Below are 21,874 nucleotides of genomic sequence, written 5' to 3' on the forward strand. Positions count from 1 at the left end.
ATATATATATATATATATATATATATATATATATATATACACACACACACACACACACATATACACACACACATATACACACACAATATATGTTCTGAGGATACATCTCAAGTGACTGAACTGGCCACTTCACCGTAACTGCAGTTGGTTCAACACCAGCCAGACTCCAAACTGCCTGCTCATCATAGAAACGACAGAGAGATTTCAACAGGAATCAAATGGCAGGTCGTTAAACTGTCTCCCTGCTGAAGAGGGGAAAGAAAAAAAACTCCCAACGACCCCATTGAGGCTACATTGCCCTCTGCTGGCGACCCCCGCGTCCTGCAGACTGGCTGTCTCTATCCTCCTGCAGTCAAACATCTGGCATTCAAAACAAGCCACTGACCCAGACCGCAGCCCAGGAATAAGCAGAGCCACTCCAGTCTATGGCTGCTGAGGAATCCGGCAGTCAGCAACATTTCGGAGTAAAGCCTCGTGCACTGAACATCGCATCCGTACGCTCAGTGGCTGGGCAGAGGCGCTAAGCGAGCTGCATAACATGGGAATGAGGTCGGGAGGTCCTGTTGAGGTCGAGCTTAAGGACACTGGAACAGGTGATATATTTCTGGTTGAATGACGGCACGAACCAAAAATACAGGCTGCAAGTCTGACATTTTTCACTCAGCAGGGAAACATGTTCCAGACAGCTTCATTACTGAACTCTCAGCTGATCTCTTGCTGGCACATCGAGCGGCTCGTAAGCAAGTTCCGCCTTTCCCTGTCCCCCCCAAAATTGTTTGCGTGCTTTTGGAGATATGATGCAGTTCCTGGCTATTCCTGCCAAATATTTATAAAAAGAGTTCATTCTTCAAAGTAATGCTTCATGTTACTGTTCAGGCAAACAGAAAAACGTTGCAATTGTTCTGCAACAATGACCTGAGCACACTGTAGAGAGGAATGTATGGATGTTCATTTTCTTGCATATATGTCATTTGATTCTACAGATGAAAAGTGCAAGTTGGACTTTGCCTTAAATCTACAGAGGCATGTTCAGACTCTTACTATGAACTTACTATGTAACAAGCTCAACACGTTTACTCACTGCATGCACGTTAATATTATCTACCACAGAATTGAACCATTTTCAATGGATCTATGGTTCATTTACTATCACTGTATCATCTTATTTGTATTATTTGTTTGGACATATAGAAAACAATATGGTATATATATATATATATACACACACATATATATATACACACACATATATACATATATACAGTATATACACACACACACACACACACACACTTTACCCCTGGTCACGTATTAACTTTGGCACGAGGATGTTGTGAACAAACAGGCAACCGAGCTGAGTTCCAAAGGTTACTTAGGGTGTTTCAAAGAGTTCGGCAAACAATGACTCATCTTAATCAAACCTACGTCCAAGCAGAAAGTGGCAAAGCAAAGATATCAGACAACAACAGTAGAGACTTACCGTGGAGACGTCTGTTTCCTCTGGGGGGTCATTTTCTTCCTCCGCTGCACCAATTACTGTTTCTGCAGACATGATGACTTCCACCTCTGGAGAAATGCACACGACACAATGCAATCAGTCCAACGGCAAAGCCTCCAAACACAGGAATCAATAGCAAGTGTTCAGAGTGAAAGGAAGTGAGACATCCTCACTGCAGATACACTGAGGAGTTGTCTATAGGTTTTATGCACGATTTAAACTTGTATTATTATGTATTTAGCACTTATTATTGTTGTTATTTTATTTATTTAATGTATCTATTTAAGGTATTGTATTTAGGTGTGTGGAAGGGAATATGTGTTTGTAAAAGGAGAAACTATAAATAAAGTTATTTTTGTTATTTCCAGAGAGTAACTTTTGCCAAAGGGGACGATAACCATTCCCATGTAAATTAATTCATCATTCTTTGATTATAAAAACAAAAACAGACTAGCCCATTGATGGTACTGTATAAATACCTGTGACGGATTAACGGAATCTATTTGGAAGGCTTGTGGAAGCCAACATGACTTGATGAATGTGAGAGGAAGCGGAGGAAAAGCCTCAGCAAACAACTCTCCTTTCTTGTGTTTTTAAGCATCCACTGGAATCCGGATTGAACATTCACGTCTTTATTCCCAAATAATGACACAGCAGAAAGCTCGCCTGGAATGGCCTATGCTGTGACCTGATGCTAGACCGCTGTCAGGCTGTAAACATATTCCCCCGTTCATAATGACACCCCCCGGTGTCTGCGTGACGCACGGCAACAACCTTGCCCTTGACCTCCCTTTATTCGACTTTGTTGGACTCCGGCACAATTATCCCTGATGAGGGAAAATTGCCGACGGAGGGGTGCTGGAAGTTCACTTAGAGAAGGGAGAGAAACTCTCGCCGGCCTCACTTCCTGCTCCACACACTCACATCAGCCGGCTCGTGTATGTTTGTTTTAAAGAGAAGCCGGCCTGCTGGCTGTGCGTCGGAGACTCGGTAATGTGACTGTGTTTACTGACATACTGTGTGTGCTGTAGCCAGAGTGTGCCTGAGACGAAAACAAACAGGGAGCGTGTGAAAATAAAGTGAAATGTCGTGGCATGAGGTATCAAAGATATAAACCGGCTTCCTGTCACGTAACATGTCATCATTTATCCCAACATTATTGTGCTGAAGTCGCATTTTTAGTGTTTTTTTTTTAAATAACCTCTTTTCTTTAATTATAAAGTGAAATCCTAAAGTATTACTCAGCTAAATCCTCATTAGAAAGACAATCAGCGGCAAAACTGCAGAAAGCCTCAGCAAAGCATGCGTTCACAACAGCAATATATCACAACAGGATGTCAAACAAAAAGCTCTATTATGGTGAGCTACATTTAGCGTCGCAGAGCAATCGCCATTAATCACCAGAGGAGGACTGGATTTGATTTAGCGTATTTGTTTAGGAATAGGACCTTGACAAACATATTAGCCGCGTGATGAATGCGTGTGGGTGCAACTAGAATGAAATAAATCAGTGGTCGCTCACCTTGAACGGCACCGTTGCGGCCTCGCGATGCTCCGTCCACAGCATCGGGAGTCTTTGGGTTTTCAGTCACCTCGTTCTCAGGGCGAGGAGAAGCTGGCTCTCCTTCCAAGGCGGTGGCACCTTGCGATGATGACGCAATGATCCGATCCTCATCGGGTGACCTCACATCCGATGTCATCTCAGAATTATCCTGCTCGGGTTGCGTTTCTCCACTCTTTTCAGCTGAGGCCACTGCAGATTCGCCACAGGTCTCTGTTGACTGATGGCCTCCTTCACTTCCTCCTGCGACAGACTGATCGGGTTCAGATAAAACCCTACTGGTGACCTCTGACTCCGAACGCTCAGTCCCTGTGTTCAGCTTAGAGTCGCCGGCATCCCCGCTCTCTGACAACGCCGGACCTAGCGACAGATCCCCTTTGGGAAGTTCTGGGGAGAGTTTCTCTCCCGTCCCTTCAAGATTCAAAGCCTCCATTGTGTTGAGGCCCGGAGACAGTTGTGACTCAGGCTCAGTGCCGGCCTGGCTGCGGTCTGTCACTGTCGGTGCACTGGCAGTGGGGAGCCCTGCGTCCACGCTCATTCGTGTGCATTCGCCGCTTTCCCTCTGGTTTGAATCATTTGGTTCCTCCATGGTGAATCCTGTCGACGACAGATCTGCCGTCGTGGTTTGAAGCACGTCCTGATCCTCCATACTAGCGTTGTCCAGAGTGGGGTGGAATATATCTGTCGTGGAGCTTCCGACTGACTGGAAACTGACATCGTCGTCGCTGGAGAGGCCGCGGGTCATCCCTGAATCATGATCGGCGGGGCTATCGCCGGAGCCGGGCGTCATTCCAGGTGACGGCTCCTCCTTGGAGTTACCAGCAGTCCGGCTATCGGCTGTAGTGTCAGGTTCCTCCATGGGCAAACAGGTGCTTTCGATACCGTATCCGGGTCCAGGTTCGGCTGCGTCTTCACCCGCTAGCTCTTCATCGCTCGCTGTTCCAGTGCAGTTCCCAGTTTCTGGAGCCGAGCCCCCCGGCTGCTCTGTGGCGTAATCCCTGCCAGCTGTTTCCTGGTTTTGTTCCAGGCTGTTTATGTCTGGCGTGGGTTCCCCCTCGTGGAGGCCTTCTATCAGAAGGCGTGGAACAGCGGATTCAGGCTCCCTAATTACATCGCCGCAGTCTATCGGAGGAGGGTTGGGGAGGCCCTCTGGGTTTGACACAAGGTCTGTTAACCCCTCACGCTCTGGCTGCTCCTCCTGGAAAGAGAGTCCGACACAGGGCTCCTGGCTAAGTCTCCCACTAGTCCCGCCTTCCTGAGAGCACTCCTTCATTTCAGAATCGGAGGCGTCGGATACCCCTGAGCCCTCTGATGATGGCGACTGGCCCATGACCGACGTCTTTGTGTCTCCGCAGTGCTTTACTAGATCTGTTGACTCCGAGTTGGTCGCCTCCTCTCTCCTTGTAGCTGTGCTGTCCTCTGCTTCCTGCTCTGATTTGTCCTCTCCCTTCGTGGCCTCTTGTCCTTCCCAGATCACGGCCTCTCCTCTATCAGTTTCCTCTGCCCACTTATCACCGCTCGCCGGCGGTGGGATTCCCACGGTGAGGCTCGCCCCTTCTTCCCCGCTCTGCGCTCCTTCACTCCTGTCACACGAACTCAAACTCTGTGTGGAAACCACGAGCTGCTCCCTTCCCTGCTGCTGCTCCGTCTGGTAGCAATCTCTCCCAGTGTTTGAGCCGAGACACACCCAGTCCGCTGGGGGGCTGAGGCCATGCTCCCGGGGCCGCACTTCTGACGCTGGAGCGCTCACGGACAAACTCCAGTCCCTCTCAGTCTTGCCAGTCCCACCATGTCCACAATCAACACCGCTGCGGCTTTCCACAGAGCAGTTCTCCACCCAGCTCCCTCCTCTTGTTGTGTCCAGGCACTCTGACGCCGTGGCGGGCAGCTGTAGTTGCTCCAGACAGGTTATCTCGGTTTCTGCGCCATCACAACATTCGGCAGCTGTGTGCAGGGACTCAAACTTCAGCTCCAGTGCAGAGACTCCCTGCGGAATACAGAAAAAGGAAGAGGAGGATAAACGTTAGCTTTTCCCCTCAGAGAAACCAACAGAGCTGCTCTATAGTTTCTTATCAATCGCCAACTCTGTGATTGCACAAGGTGTTCCACCGGTTATACAAACCAAGCTTGAAGGTTAGAAAAAAATGAGGGCAGTGAAAAGACAAACAATCCGACAGTGTTCAGCAGCTCAGTGCGGAGTGACTCACCTTGGCATGGAGACGGCGTATCAAGTGCAGCAGCTGCTCCACGCTCCTCCGGAGGGTCGGGGGGTCGTGGCCGGGGCGGTTGCTCAGCGTCAGAGTGTGCGTGTTCAGCCCGGGGAGGTGGCAGACGACCCGGGCGTCCGTGGACACCAGCTGGACAGTCTCGGCCCCTTTGTCCGTCTCGGCCCTGCCACGAAATAAACACTTAGATCATCCCGAGTGATGTCAACCTCCCTGTTCTCTTTGGATAATCCACGGGCAGTCAAACGCCGTGGTTGTTGTGTTAAGTCTACTCTAGCAGGTGATCAATCAAACTATAGAAACTGGTACAAGTTAAAAAGGTTCCAGACTCTGAGGCCAGTCAACCAAAACTGTTACTCTCCTTCCCCTGTAGTAAAATACGCCCTGCAACACCCGACGTGTAGACCACTCCTACTCCACAAACCCCACTCCCCCTGCTGCATTTGCATTGTTTCATAAAGACCGTGTTGTAAAGGGGAGACACTTCCCAGTCAGGCAGATCCGTTTGCGTAATCCTGGGTGGATTGCTTTAGCTGCGAGGCCCCGGCGGCTGAGCTCACCAGCCGGGCTGCCGGTGACTTCACTTCTCATGAGGGGAAATGTAATCACCGACACATAAAGAGGGAACTGCGCGCTGTAAAGTAACTCCAATGCACGCCCGGGCACAATGAGCAGAGCTCGCTAAGTGGTAGACGTCTTTCAGCTTGTGGCGTCTTCGTTCTGAGTTAAGTGAAAACTATTTTGCAGCAGATAAGTAGAGTGCTTTAAAGACTTATTTTAAAAAAGGGATCTATTTCCACTTCAAGCCGTGTCTCAGTCCATTTACCATGAAGCTGTTTTTTTTTTTCCCCAGCAGTTTAATGTTTCACTAGAAAGCGATGAGAGGAATCTGACCTCACAAGTCGCACAAAAAAAGGCATGATTGGGGATAACACCTGGCAACTGTAAACAAAACACATCCTCTCACACTGCAGTGTGTGTGTGTGGATTAAAGCAAAGCTACAAAGAGTGTGATGCTGTGGAGAGGTGCTACCATCAATGCTTTTGCGTTGCAGAATAGTTTCTAGGGCTGCTGCCTTGTTTTGCTCTTAGTCGAGTAAGATTTCTTTCTGTAAGTGTTGCTTTTGTGTGATTCTTTCAGTTTTACAGATCTCTTGATTAATAAACAACTCATCGATTAGTCGATAGAATTTCGAGCCAAATACTTTCCAATCCCTCTCTATTCTCCTGGAACGATACTGGCAGCCCACAACTTTTCAGTTTTGCCCTCAACTATGTGGCTGCAGTTGAGAGTGCTAAACTGGGCTGCAGTGGGCGTGGTGGTGATGCTCTTTGGACACTTTTTTTTCTCTGTGATGCAACAGACAAACATGGTTCCTCTAAAGGTCCTGGAGGAACATCGCCATCTTCCCTGTGATATATTAACATGAGACTGTTTGTACAGGGAGACTAAGATCTAGTATCACAGTGTTATCCTCCACTTTTACTACCTTTGAATGCTGACACTGGAAAGCACTATTTACCTTTCGCCTTCGACTGCCATAAAACAAAGAGTGCTTACTGCGCGAGGAGCTCGTGCAGGCGTTCGTGTCCTCGCAGGGCTGCGACGGCGGAGGGCGTGTGGCCTTGTCTGTTGGCCAATCGCAGTGCTTCCCCTGCTCCGGCCTGCTGCAGCAAGAAGCGCGTCACCCGAAGGAGACCTCGACGTGCTGAGAAGTGCAGCAGAGTCTCCTGAGGATTCAGGTCTGAGGGAAGAGACGGAGGATGAGAAATGAATAAATAGAAAAGTTCGGAGGTAATCAAACAAGCAAACAAAAGACAAGGAAACAGAAGAGGGCAGCAGTCCAGGCAGCAAATTTGTGGCGCAGTCGCTGACATACCAGCACTCGCTGCAGCTTGGCAACACCTCGTGGCAGTTTAATTAAACCAGTACAGGGTCCACGGTGACCCAGCAAACAACAGACTTTTACACATTGACATACTGATAAAACCAGAGCCTGTCCCTTTCCGTCTCAAACAGTAGATCAACGCGCAAATTTGGAAGCCGACACTGCAATTTCTGGATTATAGCCAACAGGCCAATTGACCTTTGATCTTTTGTGCTTCCGTAATAAGGCACTTGTACCGCAGTCAGTGTGGGAAAAGCCTCCGAAGCGGCATCTAATATGTGATAATAAAATGATCACAGCAGCCAAAACAATAATTATGCATGTGACTAAATCAAAGCAGTTCGCGCCGGCAGAGGTGAGCAACACTAAGTGCATCACGCTCCCATTTTTAATCCAAGTCCATTAATGGGCCCATGTATCAATTTAACTCTTAATAATGCCAACAAACACTGAGACCCTTTCCCTTTACATCACATCAAATAATGGATAGTTATGTAGACACACACACACACACACACAGACCTCCATCTTTCTGCCAAAGCAACAGGAACTCAGACAGGCTCCCTTTAGCGTTACAGCCAGAATGAGTGGCTGTTGGTTGTACCAGAGAACCATCTCAAATTTAATCTGTGTAATTAAATCTCTCTCTGCATTTACTGGGAGAGATTATTAAACGTTTCTTGGTCTTCAGGAGTTTCCCAATCTTTTACTGCCCGACCCACTCGCAAATTTACTGTCAATTTAAAAAGGCATCCTGAGATAAAGAGGGTAAGCTTGTTTAAAAGAGTGGGGAAAGTGAGTCCTGGAGTTCAATAAAAGGTAGGACTTCACAATGTGGAACACGCTGATCATTGGTGAGAAACAAAAACCTTCACGCGTTAAAACTGGTAAGTTAGGAGACTGGAAGACTCAAAATGGTGTGAAAAATCTCCATCTCAGTGCCCAGATGTCTTGTATTGCAGAGTCAGTACACCGCAAACAGAACGCAGCTGGTCTGTAGTTATTTATAACAGCAGAACGAGCAGGAATGAGAAAGATAAAACATCCACAGTGCGTACCGTGGCCAAGTCCAGATTTCTTCTCTGTTATGAGAAAGACTGCGTTCTACTCTTTATCTTTCATTTGTCACTGCATTGCACTGAGGGTTTCCTTCCTCCAAAGTCTATACACAAAAAAACTGATATTTATTCAAGCCAACAGGGGCAATTTGTGTTGTTCTTCCGTTGGACACAGACAAGCAGTTTTATATTTCAAGTCCTAGTGTGATTTCTTCTAGAACTTTTTTAACTGTGCCTTGTGCAGATTTTAACAGTATGATAAAATAAGATGGAAAAAAGTTAGAAATTGTTTTGTTTTTTTAAACAGCTGGGAACTCGGTTCTGTTATTAGCACCATTAGGTAACATTTAGAATGCTGGTTGTGTCTACTGATGAGAGGTTTCTCTCCATTTAACGCAGGCCTGTCTGAACCAGCCTTTTCCCTGATGAATCTCAAGCTTAGAACTTAATAAACTCGGTTATATTTTAAAGAGCAGCTGTCTGTGATTACTTTCTGCATGTATTGTGATAATAGCTGGATATGTGGTCTGTTGCTCGAACCTAAACCTTCACTTTCACTCTGAATGTGTGATAGTACTCCGACTATTGACATTGTGAGTGAACAGTAATTATTTGACATATCGTTTGGTTATTGGTCTCTGTTCGCAGGTTGGTGCCCTGTTATTATTAATAATCATTAATAATCATTAATAATTTTACTGACATTAATAATTCTATTGATTCAACTAAGTCGTTTACTGGGATGGTATTGATTGACAAACCGCAAGCTACAGATGGTTTGACACTGAACGTTGCCAGTAAAATTAGCTGGGCGTTATCCACCGTTTTCATGGAACAGTTCTTTCCTGGTAAAGTGATTTCCCCCCCCCCAAGAGGACAATCAACGGCTGGCTACGGAGAGATCAGTGACTGCCACGGCGTGAAGAGCGACGGAGATAAACCACCGTCACCTCCACCTGTAGTCCGCTGCTATCCATCACCTGACAGGTCGGATAAATGGAGAGCTAGACTCCTCTCACCACTACCCGCAGTTCACCGCGGCCGAGCGTCTCGTATTGAAGCGGTGACACATTGCGAAGCGGTGCCCATTAGAGCGCACATCACTCACCGCAGCAGGCAGCCGCCTTCCACATCAACAACATGACAACTGACTTCAATGCAAAGAGCACCAGCGTGTGTGCATGTGTGCGTGTGTGTGTGTGTGTCCATCTCTCACAACAGCAACAAGCAGATCTTCCCGAATCGGCGGGGAGGTTATTACTGAAGATTCGATTTGATGATTTTTCTTTTTCAGGCCCCAAACAAACAATGAATAAAACATTTTTTTTAAGAGTGTGCAGGCTTTTAATCTCCACTACACACTTACTGAGTCGCCATCTTTTCTTTGTCAGAAATCCTGCTGGTTTCAATCCAAGTCCAAGTTTAAAACCACGAGCTATTATCTTAACGAAAGTCTTGTTGATGTTGCTTCACAGAGAGCCATTACCTCGCTGAGTTTATCATCCGCATCAGCCCGTCTGGCTTCCGTTAACTGACTGAAGTCGTCGGAGTCAATGACTGTTAGAAAATTGCCACTTTAATTTGAATAAAAATGCACGTTTGTTTGCACCGGCATAGCCGTTTCACAGATGCCGGCGCCGTTTGATCACACTAATACCGGAGTCAGTTGACAGTCCATCAAGAGACGTGCTTTCATGTTCATGTCTGTCTGTTAATATAAGCTGCCAGCTAACACCACATTGACACAGCAGCCGTCTATTTGGGATTGGAAGAGAGATGTGTTTGCCCTCCGTTAGAGTATATTTATCACTCATTTATCAGGTAAAAAAAGACCCAAGATATGCTGGTTACAGCTTCACAGACGCTATGTGAGAGGTTTGCTTTCTGGCTACTGCTCCAACTAAAGCTAGGTTTTGATTCATAAATCTGTCTCGGACATAAAGATCACAATATATTTGCCAATTATAATTGCACTTTTACAACCGGAGTTATAGTACATCCAGGTAACTTCTATTTCACAGTACTGACAAGGTGACTACTGCAGTGCAATCGCCTCAATCAGTTAATGATTGGTCATTCAAATACTGTGGAGACAAAAAAAAAAAAAAGTACCAAAGCCGTCATTACTGCGGGGACGCCTCACTTGTAAACCTGCTTATAACATTATAATGTGTGTAAAACGGTTATTCTTAAATCGCCTTTGCCAAGACATGTTATAGGACTGGTTACATGTTGAACATATGGTCATCAAATGTCAATTCAATAAAAAGGTGAGAATCAAGAAAATGTAAAAAATTTCGTAGAATTATAGTCCAGTCTAAGCAGACGGCTAGACGTTGTTTTCTGGGCTGGGCTGTTATCAGCTGCTCCAACAACAAACTGAGACTTTAAGCCCCAAAATCAATATATCTTTCATAAATTTTCAACAAATCCTCATGTTTCCACTGCATTTTAAGCAGCTTGCGAACAGAGCACCAACCAGGAACCGCCAAAAAAACAATCTGTGCGCACGGGCCCAATGGTGAGCCCCTCCCACTGCATCTCTTGCTAACTTGGTACTACGTTAGCTAACGTTTGCTATCAAATGATGCATTTCTGCAGATTACAACACAGGAAATCGTGGAGTTTAAGGATTTAAATCCTAAACTAGCAGGTCAATCTGCCGTGTTTCATTGGTACCTGGTCAGCACTGAGAACACACACACACACACACAAACAGAGGTGCTATGTGTGTCATTATGTGCTGTACGGCTATAATTTCCCAGCATGTTTGTGCATCAGTGCAGAGACATGCTGTCTGACGTTTTATTTGTGAGGAAATGACATGTTCCACACCCTTTCGGCCTCACCAGTGCTGTTGGTTCGCTTGTTCCCCAGTAAGCTCCATCCGGGAGGCAGCGCGAGGTGGTGGAGGGCCAGCGCCAGCGTCTCGTCCAGACGCTCGCACTCCTGCACGGGAATCTGACACTCGTCGAGCAGCAGCGCCCCGTCCAGGCCGTCGGCCCGGCCCGCCGTGCTCACCTGCGTGGAGGGCGATTACAGAGATGAGTCAAGATTTTTTACAGAGGAGGAGGCTTAGTCCACTGGCAGCACTCGCTTTAAGACGCTCAGCCTAAGAGCATTAATCCACATGCCTAAAAATGTACGATGTAATGCATGTAAATGCAGGAAGACACGTACACGTGCATTTATCAGTGCTGCGCTCAATTTGGGGCTGAGCTGTGCAGATAAAAACAAATCAGATTCAGATTAAACAAAAAGGACATTTTGAGTGTGCGAGACAGTTACATTATCTCATCCTCCTCCTTGGCAAAGCAAATTGTGTATTATTCTTCTATGGGATGATAAATTGCGCTGAAAAGAATTCATTAATTGAATGGCAAGGACTGTGGGACATCAAGCACTGTCAGGGAAGAAACAATAACATGGCAGTCTTTTGTCTTACTGTCACTTTGCCCACATTGCTGTATCACTCGTCGCCAATGGAGACTACTTTCCTCTCGCTCCGTGACAAGCCTCAGTCTGCGTGCTTATGTTACTGCTCACTTGGAAATGCTCACCAGGAACTGGGCCATGTCAAAAGCCAAATCCTGGACAAAGCTGAATCGATGCTCGGCCAATGGAGCCACGCGACCCAGACAGGGCTTTAGGTGCTCGGGGGACTCGGGGACACCTCGGCTGGCTGAACACAAGGTGACCGACACCACCTCGCAACAGTCATGAGCTACAAGACAACACAAGGAGGGAAGCAGAACGGCAGGATGAGAAGACAGGAGACAGAGGAGGAGGAGGTGACAGAGGACAGAGAATAAGTGGAATAATCACTAGCTTATAAAACATTCTTTAAAATAAATTGGTTATATTCTATACTATCAGTCTCATGTGTATATGGCTAAATACCCTGTGTGTTTAAAATGTGCCTTTTACAAAGTTGAGTATGTTTTAGACGGAGGCAATTTGCTTTGTCCGTGTGTCGTATGAGCATTAGCCGATGTTATGCTGCGTTCCATTTGAACTGGGAGGTAGGGATTTAGAAGTTCCCGGTCGGGAGTCTCAACTGGAGTGCCGCCTGAAGTCGGATTTCCAACTTGCAAAGTCGGACAAACCCCATTAACACCAACCACAGTATTGTCCAATCTTAAGACGTAATGCGTTATCAACTGTTGCCAACAATGGCTAAAAAAGGCCACATTGGCTGGAGCAAAACCCCATTAAGTTTTGGCTTGAACGCAGCTTTAGCTAGTTGCGGCAAGCTAGGTGACTTTAGCGGCAAAGCAACAACACAGTAAGTCATAACAAGTATAACAACAATATTAAATGTGTGCAACATCAAATTCAGTGTAATTGTACAGTTAAGTAGCCATATGTTGTAAATGCTACTTGTATCAAACGGTGGTTGATGTCCTCCCCTACAGGAAAACTTTCCCACTCTGCATTAACCACCTCCGCGAGTAAAACTAGATTGTCTGTAGAAATTGATATGCAAAGTAATTTGCTGCCAACGATCATGGATGAAAAGTGAGTCGAAGATGTTCCGTTCGGTTCAAAGACCAAACTTGTTTGCATGAATCTATTTCAGCCAGGTTTATCAGGCAGAGGCAGTACTAATGTTTTAGTCATTTGACATCGCAAAATTGTATAATAAGAATCGCTTATTAACAACAATCAGCGACAATACAGTGCAGCTTTGCACCGCTGCCTTCAATCATCTATTCATACTCTAATTAATACCAATAAATCTGAATATTATTTACCTAATGAAATGTGTTTCAATTTACCACACTAATATGTATTCAGCAGTCACAAATCAAACTCCAACGACCAACACAACATGTTATCAGTTAAATGAAAATTAATGCAAATGAGTTTTCAGTTGTCATCACAAACAGAATGAACAAAGAGGACTGTAGTCCACATACGGGTGTCAAAACACAACTAACGGGGAATAAAGGCTCTGATTGATGCCTTACATGCAGCGCTGACATCCCTGCCTCTAATTTACGCAGAGCACGGCCTTCTGCATCAATGTACTTCCTCCACAAATGCCAAGTCATATGCAGTGGATGCAGGACTTCTTGTCATTCTTCTCTCTAAAGACAAATTAACATGAGATAACCCCTTGATCCATCCTCAGTATCTAGACCTACCATTTAAGACCCATATATCCAACACAGCACCGTCTTTCGTTATCTCCGCCAGGAGATCATGTGCTCTGCCGTATGTGTGTGCGTTTTTGTGTGTGCGCATCTCTGTCTGTCTGTCCACAGCTCATTTCGCATACTGCTGGACCAATCAGCTTATTATTTTTTGTGCTCATTTATTACTGTATGCTCAATGATCTCTCGTGGTTGCAGTGATTCACAATTTGAGAGGACATATTTTATTGGCAACATATTTTACTGACTATTTTATACCGTATTTGACTGCCAACTCGTCACTAGTCTACTCTAAAAATGTAATGTTTTAGAAACTAACATCTCCTTCCAACCTCTCCGGGTAATGACTATCACTATTACACAACATTTCACCATTAGTAGCTCCAAACCCACAAAATCAGCCTGAAAATGAAGACGATTGCATGAGAGTCTGTGGAGCAGAGCCGGAGCCTGGCGGAGAGCTGCACTCTACTGAGCACATTTTTCTAGTTTACTGTGTGTCAACGTTATTCGTCGCTACAAACATTGTTGCTCACTTGGCAGCGCCACTTGAACATTAAGGTTCAAATGCCTTGCTCAGGGACACCTCGATCCAAGCCAAAGCAGCGATTCAGTGTATCTGCAGCTATTTTCCCAGGCCACTTGGGAATTCGATCCCACGACCTAATGCTTGGTCACAGGACGGGTCCTTCGGAGCTCTGTGTGTACTGATGGAGGGAGCAGTGATGCAGCGCTAATCTCTCAGTAGAGAGTAACACCTCCTCCTGCCCCTTCAGATGGCTCCAATTCAGCCGAGCACTATACATGGATAATGCAGTTTATCGTGTTCTGCCTTCTTTCTTCCTGTCTTGAACGCAGACACTTGAGGAAAACAACAAGTTCCACCATATGTTTCATATTTGTCCCTTGGGCTCAACATTCAAGTCCATTACCCATTTTCTGTGTACGGTGACCTTTGACCCTTGATTTACGTAACCCCCTGTCGTTGCTCATCTGCCTCACAGGAAGTTATCCCTGACTACAGCTTCGCTAAATACGTTTCATTCTTCAAGTGGAGTAAATGGAATGTGCTCCAGGAGGAGTGATGAATGAGGCAGGCTCTAGGAAAAGTCAAATGAGGTGATTTCTCCCTCTCCAACACGCAGCATTAGTTTAAAAACGAGGACGGTTGGGGTGGATGATTAATCATTTATTACTTCGACTATATCTTCCACAGCTATAATAACTCCTGACTGCCCTATGCTTTCTGTGTGTGAGATGTGAGGGGAGAATAATACCATCCCCTTTTTAGATATAGTTTTGTTACCAAACATTTTGGCATGCTTTAGCACCCCTTTATGTTCTTTTGGGCTGCAGCACATGATGGCTGCAGAGACTAGACAGAGATCTGACTGTTTATACTTATGGTGATTATGATAATATTTGTATTTTATTTCAATTATTTTTTAGGACTTTGACTGTATGTTAGTGGCCTGACACAAATAAGTCGGCCATGACGCGACTTTCACAGAACCTTCCCTTCAATTTGTTGTTATTTACCAACATAATCTAAAGGGTATCTGCAACAAGGTCCTATGCTATCAGTTTACTCAGACAATAGATTTAACATGTATCAAATACTGTATGTGGAGCTGCCTCTCCGCACGGGTCCATCAGAGGGAACAAGGACGCCGCAAGGCATTGTGGGGCGGGGCGGCTTACCGGGACACAGCGCCTGCAAGGTGTCATGACTGCTCCTTAGGGTGCTGGTCAGGTGCCTCTGTGTGCTGCCAGCAAACAGCAGGAAGTAGTCGACTCCCTCCTCCTCCTCCTCCTCCGCAGCAGCAGCAGCCAGCTCTTCATCAGCGAGCTGCACCGTGAGTACACACCGCCCCTGCAGAGAGGGAGAGGGAGGGAGAGACGGGGGGAGGATAGAAGAGAAAAGAGGAACAAGTCTAAGTAAGTCTGCAGGAATTTTATCATTAAAAAAATAGAGGACAATTTCTATCTTTTCATCTATTGATTTGCTATTATGCAGTACTTTTTTGACTTTTTCTTCTGACTATAAGTTGAACCTCTATGTAAAAGAAGCTAATGATCCCATCGATAAAAAAGCAAAAGTGATTTAGATGCATAGGAGACAAATGCCGATGCCGGATGTGAACCGCAATCCTTCACCACACAGTTACAGGTCAGATGTCTGGATGCCAAATCTTCACAGGGCGGCGGCGTAAAAACTCTGCGTGGAGGCTGGCAGTTTTCTCAGCAGCACACTTGTTTACAACAATTACACAAATGCCTCAAAAGCTAATATAGTAATGATTTATTGATTCAAAGCGCTACTCATCACATCATTAACAAAACGGGGAGTCGGCAGACGGCGCTGGAACAAGGAGGAGCAGCTTGACTTTCTGCCGACTCGGTGAGCGAGCACTGTCGGGTTCAGACTGCAGAGGAGGAGGAGGATGAAACTGTTTTACAAATGGAGGAGGCGTCATGATTTACAGCTTCTGTATTAGCGCTGTTTATCAACTCATCCAGCTTTTTCACCCTTGTGCATCCTTGGCACATAAATCAAGGTCAGCGCTCTTTTCCAGAGCCCTACTTCACACTGGGAGTGAAGAGATATGTTCACTGGCAACTCGACAGCTGTTATTGAGTCTAGCAGTTCACTTTCCACAGCCGTAAGGTCCGGGTTTGGTACGAAGGCCCAAACCAGAGCACGAGAGAGATCCACATAGAGATTGGAAGACTTGTTTGTTTTTATTTTGGCAACATCAAAAACACTGAAAAAATAAATGGATTTAAACACTGCGTTTGATGGATTAGGTAAATTATATTCATATGATGTCCGATGTCTCTCAGACACACACGTGCCTCCCGCCTCCGAAGATAATGGATTAAGAAGTGCTTTTTTTCTTATTTAAGTAACACCAGCGATTGTTCGACAGATGAGAGCATGTCGAGCGATCGACCAGAAGGTGTCAAAAGAAATGACAGTCTTTTAACATGCATTCCATCAAATTGTATATTTAGGATCCCTTTTAAAAACATGAAAGTCTGCCACAGTTTTCATGTCAGCCAGTAAAAATCAATGGTCGCCTGCAAGAATTTAGAGTGGTAAATTTGTCACCTTAATCTTTGTAAACAAGAAACCTGTCAGGTATAGCAACTAAGGGGGCGGGGCTTTGCAAAAAAGTAAGGAAATACGACTTAAAATCAACACCTTATCTCAGCTGTATTGTGTCTACTAGATATTGTGTCTACTAGATAATATTATGTGTCTAAAGTGCAGTCTGCCATAACAAGCCAACTGTCCAAAGTGACAACTGGCTTGTTGTGGCTGGATTGTTGTGGGCCGAGGAGGAGGAGGACGAGAAGGAGCAACAATAAAAATAGGCATATTGTTCAGAATGAGCGGTTTTTCCACTGGGGGACTGCAGCTTGTTGACACAGAGGAGAGACAATGGGACAGTTCTTCCCACTTAATCCGACCAGTGTTTCAATCTTTGTCTTTTCACCAGCGCGGTCCAACGCGAGCAGAACGGTGTCAAGGAGAGTTAAGCATGCTTCCTCCTTCTCTTGTGAAGAGGTGGCCTCGGGGCCTTGTTCCATACGGGGGGGGGGGGGAACCAGCAGCCTTGGGATTGGCAAGTCTCTGTTTGGCAAGCCGCCGCTGCTGTTGAGCAATGTGAGGGGGGGTAGAAATGTGTTCAATAGGCAGAGGCCACAGGAGGAGAAACCGCCTGCAGTGACCTTTGGAGAGCTGGGACTAAATACATTGACTTGCAGCAGTAGGGATGCAGAGAGCCTGGGCTTTAACAAGCAGAGCAGGGGCCGCTGGCATAAGTGAGTTGTAGATGGGCAGGAAGCCAGCAGACGTGACACTCTCTCCATTAAAACCTCATCCTTTATCCCCGGCCCAGATCGGGAAAATAGGGAGCAGAGCGGCACCTCGGTGGATTTGTGAGTTTGCGCTGCGCGTGTCAATGAAACCGTTTTCGATGCGAAAGGAAGTCCAGCGTCCTCGCTATACGGACATAAGAAAAGCAAAGGGAGAATTTGAAAAAGCAAACCAGCACCTTTCAAGCCGGGTGACGTGCACCAATGGATGCCACTCAGCTGCACCGTGTGACTGTGCTCTCTGCTGGTAATAGGTACTTAACAAAGTGACCTGCTGGGGTATTGACCTGCCAATCACGGCGCTTCAGCTGGGGGACAGGCCACTATTAAGCAACATCAAAAGAACAGCTGGAGGCTCTGAACCCCCCCAACCCCCACACTTCTTAAAGATGCACGTGCGAGTCCTGCAACTGTATGCTGGCATCAACTCACCAGGTAAAAGCAGCTTTGGATTTTAAGGCCTCCACGTATGAATTCTCACCGAAGTTGCTTTTAATGATTCATTTTTAAAAGAAGTCATTATGCAGTCTAAATTCATGTTCATCCCGCTGGCTGGATTTCTGACTAATGAGCAGCGCAATTTGGAAGTTTTGCTCCACTTCAGCACTCAAACTAATTGTGAAGACGTCCCATGGCACCTCGAAGATTTTCTCTCGTCATGAATTACTGTACATACAACAGACCTACCTTTCTAGCTTTTAGTCAGTCCCGTTGCGTGGAAACTGCTGTAATAACAATTAAAAAAATAATGTATATAAATGGACAACACTACACATTTGATGTTCTGTAAAGAGCTGCCGTGATTTAAAACAGCCTGTTAACCCATCAAAAAGTGGCTGCTGCTGCTGCTGGAAAATTTAGGAGACAATTTATGGAAATCTTACTCGCTGGTCGGCAAGTTTCATGAGACGGACGCGCATTAAATCAGGTCCAGAGCATTTATCAAGCTACACACACATCTACAGCACCCTTCCACTGCAGCTACGGACCAACAGGCAGCGGAGAGGACACAGGTTCCATCAGCACCACGGCTTCCACAGCCACGCGTCCTGTGTTTAGAGACCTGACCCGCTCATCTACTTGTAAAAGCCACTCAGGAAAACACACTGTCCAAACGCCAACAATGTAAATGACGTGTTTGCTCGCAGCCAGAGCAGCAGGTAGGACTCGATCTCCGTTACTGACAGAAAACTCATCCTCGGGCCGCCCAACACATCATTTAACCCTCTCTACTTCCTCGCGTTGCTCTTGAAAAAAAACTCATTACTTTGCCAAACACTTCTTCGTTAAAAGCAATTTTTTTTGGTCAAAGTAATATCGCAAGAGCACCTCTTGACCTCTTTACTAGCGGTTGTTTCTATCTACAAACTGGCACTGTCGTTATTAGTCGCTCTGGATGGTGTTTTTTAAAGAGCTGCAATTACAGAGCGACTACTTAACCCCTATGACCTATCTTACTGGGAACGGCGGTGATAAGTGCTGAAGGCCTGATGTCTAATGAGGCCCGGCCGCCCGCCCGGTTCCACCGAACGCTCTGGGTATAAATCACAGATCCGGTTGTCCGGGTGGTTAATGTGTGTGAGCCACTCTTGCCTACACACACACACACACACACACACACACACACACACACACACAAACGGGTGCGCAGATTTTTTACTGTGGGACCATTTAAGCAGCAAAGCTAACTGCAGTTATAAACTTGACGGAGGAAAATGAACTTTGCGCCTCGGTCGCTCAGCTCTGCTCTGTTTACATTGTACAGACTGTAATTGTTATTTTCACTCATGAATGATGCATTATTTCACCCACCGGCAACACATTTGCTATTAATCAGGGTGTTCAATTTGTATGACCCCGACCCGCCTGATCTACAGATTAACCGCAGCGCCCCCGCGGATGTAACTGCAATCAGTGCATGTCCGATACGCACAAATGACTTATAAACAGTCATCATAAGGAAAAGGACTGTTGCACCCTATAATGGTATATTTCCTGCAAATGTAATTAAATTTGCACCAACCTGATCCCAGCCCAACCTATAATAATGTAAATGTCCTGACTGATATTAACATTTATTAACCCATACCCATGCTGATTGGTCACTGTGCAACAAGTGGATCGTACTTGACCCAGCAAAACATCACTGGTGGTGATTCATGTGAGCATTGTCTAGTGTGCAGACTCTATTGTTTCACTTCACTTAAACGCTGCAGGAGATGGCTGACTCTACTCCAGCGAGCGATGAAGGCAAAACAGTTGATTCAACAGCCATTGAATGTTCTTTTTCATCTGGTGATTCCTATTAGATAAAGTGTCCTTTTTGCCTCGTCTGATCTTATGGAATTTCTGCAATTACAAATGACTTGAAAGGAAGAAAAAAGCACTTTGGTAAGCATTAAACATTTGCATTACATTTATGATTTTGAAAAACAAATGGCGCGCCTGATCGAGGACATTTTATGACATTATTGGTCGAGTTATTACATTATTGGGTTACATTTTGGATCAGGTTAAGAGCAAATTTGATTTAAAAAATATTCAGGACATTATTACATTATTGGGTGCTACAAGGAACACAAGAAATTGCCCGAGGCCTTGGTTTATTACTGGAAATAAAACAAGTAGCTTGTTCTGTCCAACTGAACAGGAAATCAGGCATCTTGGGGATTTATTCACAATTTAGGGACAGAGGTATCATGAGATTGACCGCTTGTTGGGGGCAGCGGGTATTAATATTTCAGTTTATCAGTTGACCCTCACCTAGAGTAACAAGACGGGGGAACTCAATCTGCTAAAACATGCTTTCATCCTAGATCCAGGTAAGTGCTGGACTGACAAACGCTAGATGGTAAATCAAAAAAGGTTAGAAACAGAACAAAAAGAACTTTCATATGACCTTTCACGTCTTTGGAAGACATGCCAAAGCCTCTGGTTCCTGGACAAAAGAAACTTCAGAGTACAACATGTTCTTTTACCCTCACAGAGAGAGTCTGCATAATCAGAACATTTAAATTCTCAATTAACAAGAACATCCAGCAATCAAGAGGTCACGCGTCCCCTTTGGCGGAAAGCTCTTAGCTGTAATTACCTGCTCACCTATTGATTTGGACAAATGGCACACGTCCAGCTTAACTAGGCCTCAATATGTCCTTTTCAGAGTAATTATTTAAGAGGATAAGTTCCTGTTCTTAGATCGAAACTGTGATGACTGCTATATTTAATCCAACATCTGAGCCGAGTCAAACGCTGGCGTAGCTTTAGTTTGGTGGGTAAGAAAATCACATGAATGGGTGGTGCAACACACTGACACTTTGAGAGTTGGAAAAATAGAGAACTGGAACCACCAAAAAAAAAAAAAGTGCTTTGGATAAAAAGATCAGCAGTCTTGTTTTTAGTCACTTCCTAATACATTATCTTGTTCTATTTTTGTAATGTCAACAGTCGACCAAGTGGTTCCCATTTCATTCAACTGATAACATGTAAAAGATGATGACACATCACACAACAGTCAGCAAACAATACATTTAATAGCCAGTTGATTTGCATGCAGTCTGATGCCATGTTCTCCGTTATCTGGCCCTTGTTTTCAGTTATTCCAGTTAGTTAGACCTGTTCTCGGGTAGGCGGAGCTAATCCAGGAATTACACGAGGTCATCTACCTCCGTAATAAAGCACTAATAAGGATGATAAAGGCGTAACTCGTAGCGCCCCAACAGGTGCTATAAACGAACCTTGAGGAGCACACCTACAGCACACGGTCCTGAGAAGAGGTCCGGTGGAGCTGTGTGGAAACAGCTGTGTGGAAACAGCTGTATGAGCGGACTGACGGTGTGTTGAGGCATTCAGAGACAAAAAGAAATGGCTTCTACGTCAGTTCTAGTGGGAATAGTAGAGATGAACCGATCTATCGGCTGCCGATCGAAAACCAGGTCAGTCTCATATTTCCGTGTTTGGTGCGAAAGTGAAGAGGACATAAACTTCGCAAAGTCTAAAATAAACCGTGGAGGAAAAACCTTAAAACATTTGGAACAACCAACTTATTCACTTTTTCTATTATGATTCATTCCCATGCATGCTGCTCAGAGTAATTGCAGGGATCTAGCTACTCGTCTGCATGGAGCAGCTAAACAGCTAACGTTAACGGAGGCTGCACTGATTATGATGCGTTCAAGCTCCACTCAGCAAAAATGAGTATTGAGCAATGGTGGGTTATAATGCCATCATGATGTGTTCAAACGTAATCTTGGAAAAGTTTAAAGGTTTTTGGTGAGAAAGCAATATATAATTGATAGTAAAGAGGGAATTATGACATGCCTAACACTAGCTATTAGCAGCTTATAGAATGGAATTAAAACTATTAATGCCGAATTCTTTTTTTTTATCAAAGCAAATATTTAAATATAAAAAATATAAATGTATTTCCTAAACATTTGAATCATGTGTTTTTATGCAAACAACAAAGTAAAAGGATAACATTTTGAATTTTAGAGTTTTTTTACACTCAATAAAAAGTTAATCTGGAGCCTTGGTGTCAATTATAGTACAAAATCGGAATCTGTGGGACGACGGAATCGGCCGTGAAAATTGCAATGGGTGCATCTC

At 45.1% G+C, this 21,874-nt stretch overlaps 1 protein-coding gene across 9 annotated transcripts in view; it reads right to left on the reverse strand.

Annotated features, from left to right (window-relative positions):
- The window catches only part of akap13 (A-kinase anchoring protein 13), a 93,394-nt gene that overhangs the window by 57,981 nt on the left and 13,539 nt on the right, over positions 1–21,874 (reverse strand). For all 9 annotated transcript variants that reach the window (XM_031848725.1, XM_031848726.1, XM_031848722.1 and 6 more), the window contains exons 3-9: positions 15,089–15,260; positions 11,792–11,955; positions 11,081–11,252; positions 6,846–7,029; positions 5,267–5,450; positions 3,021–5,046; positions 1,481–1,566 (exon numbers count right to left, since the gene is read on the reverse strand). In XM_031848725.1, coding sequence (XP_031704585.1) covers positions 1,481–1,566; positions 3,021–5,046; positions 5,267–5,450; positions 6,846–7,029; positions 11,081–11,252; positions 11,792–11,955; positions 15,089–15,260 — 2,988 coding nt within the window. The remainder of the gene's footprint in view (positions 1–1,480; positions 1,567–3,020; positions 5,047–5,266; positions 5,451–6,845; positions 7,030–11,080; positions 11,253–11,791; positions 11,956–15,088; positions 15,261–21,874) is intronic.

This window comes from Anarrhichthys ocellatus, unplaced genomic scaffold (assembly GCF_004355925.1).
Source record: "Anarrhichthys ocellatus isolate YVR2014 unplaced genomic scaffold, GSC_Weel_1.0 scaffold8, whole genome shotgun sequence".
Lineage (NCBI taxonomy): Eukaryota > Metazoa > Chordata > Actinopteri > Perciformes > Anarhichadidae > Anarrhichthys > Anarrhichthys ocellatus.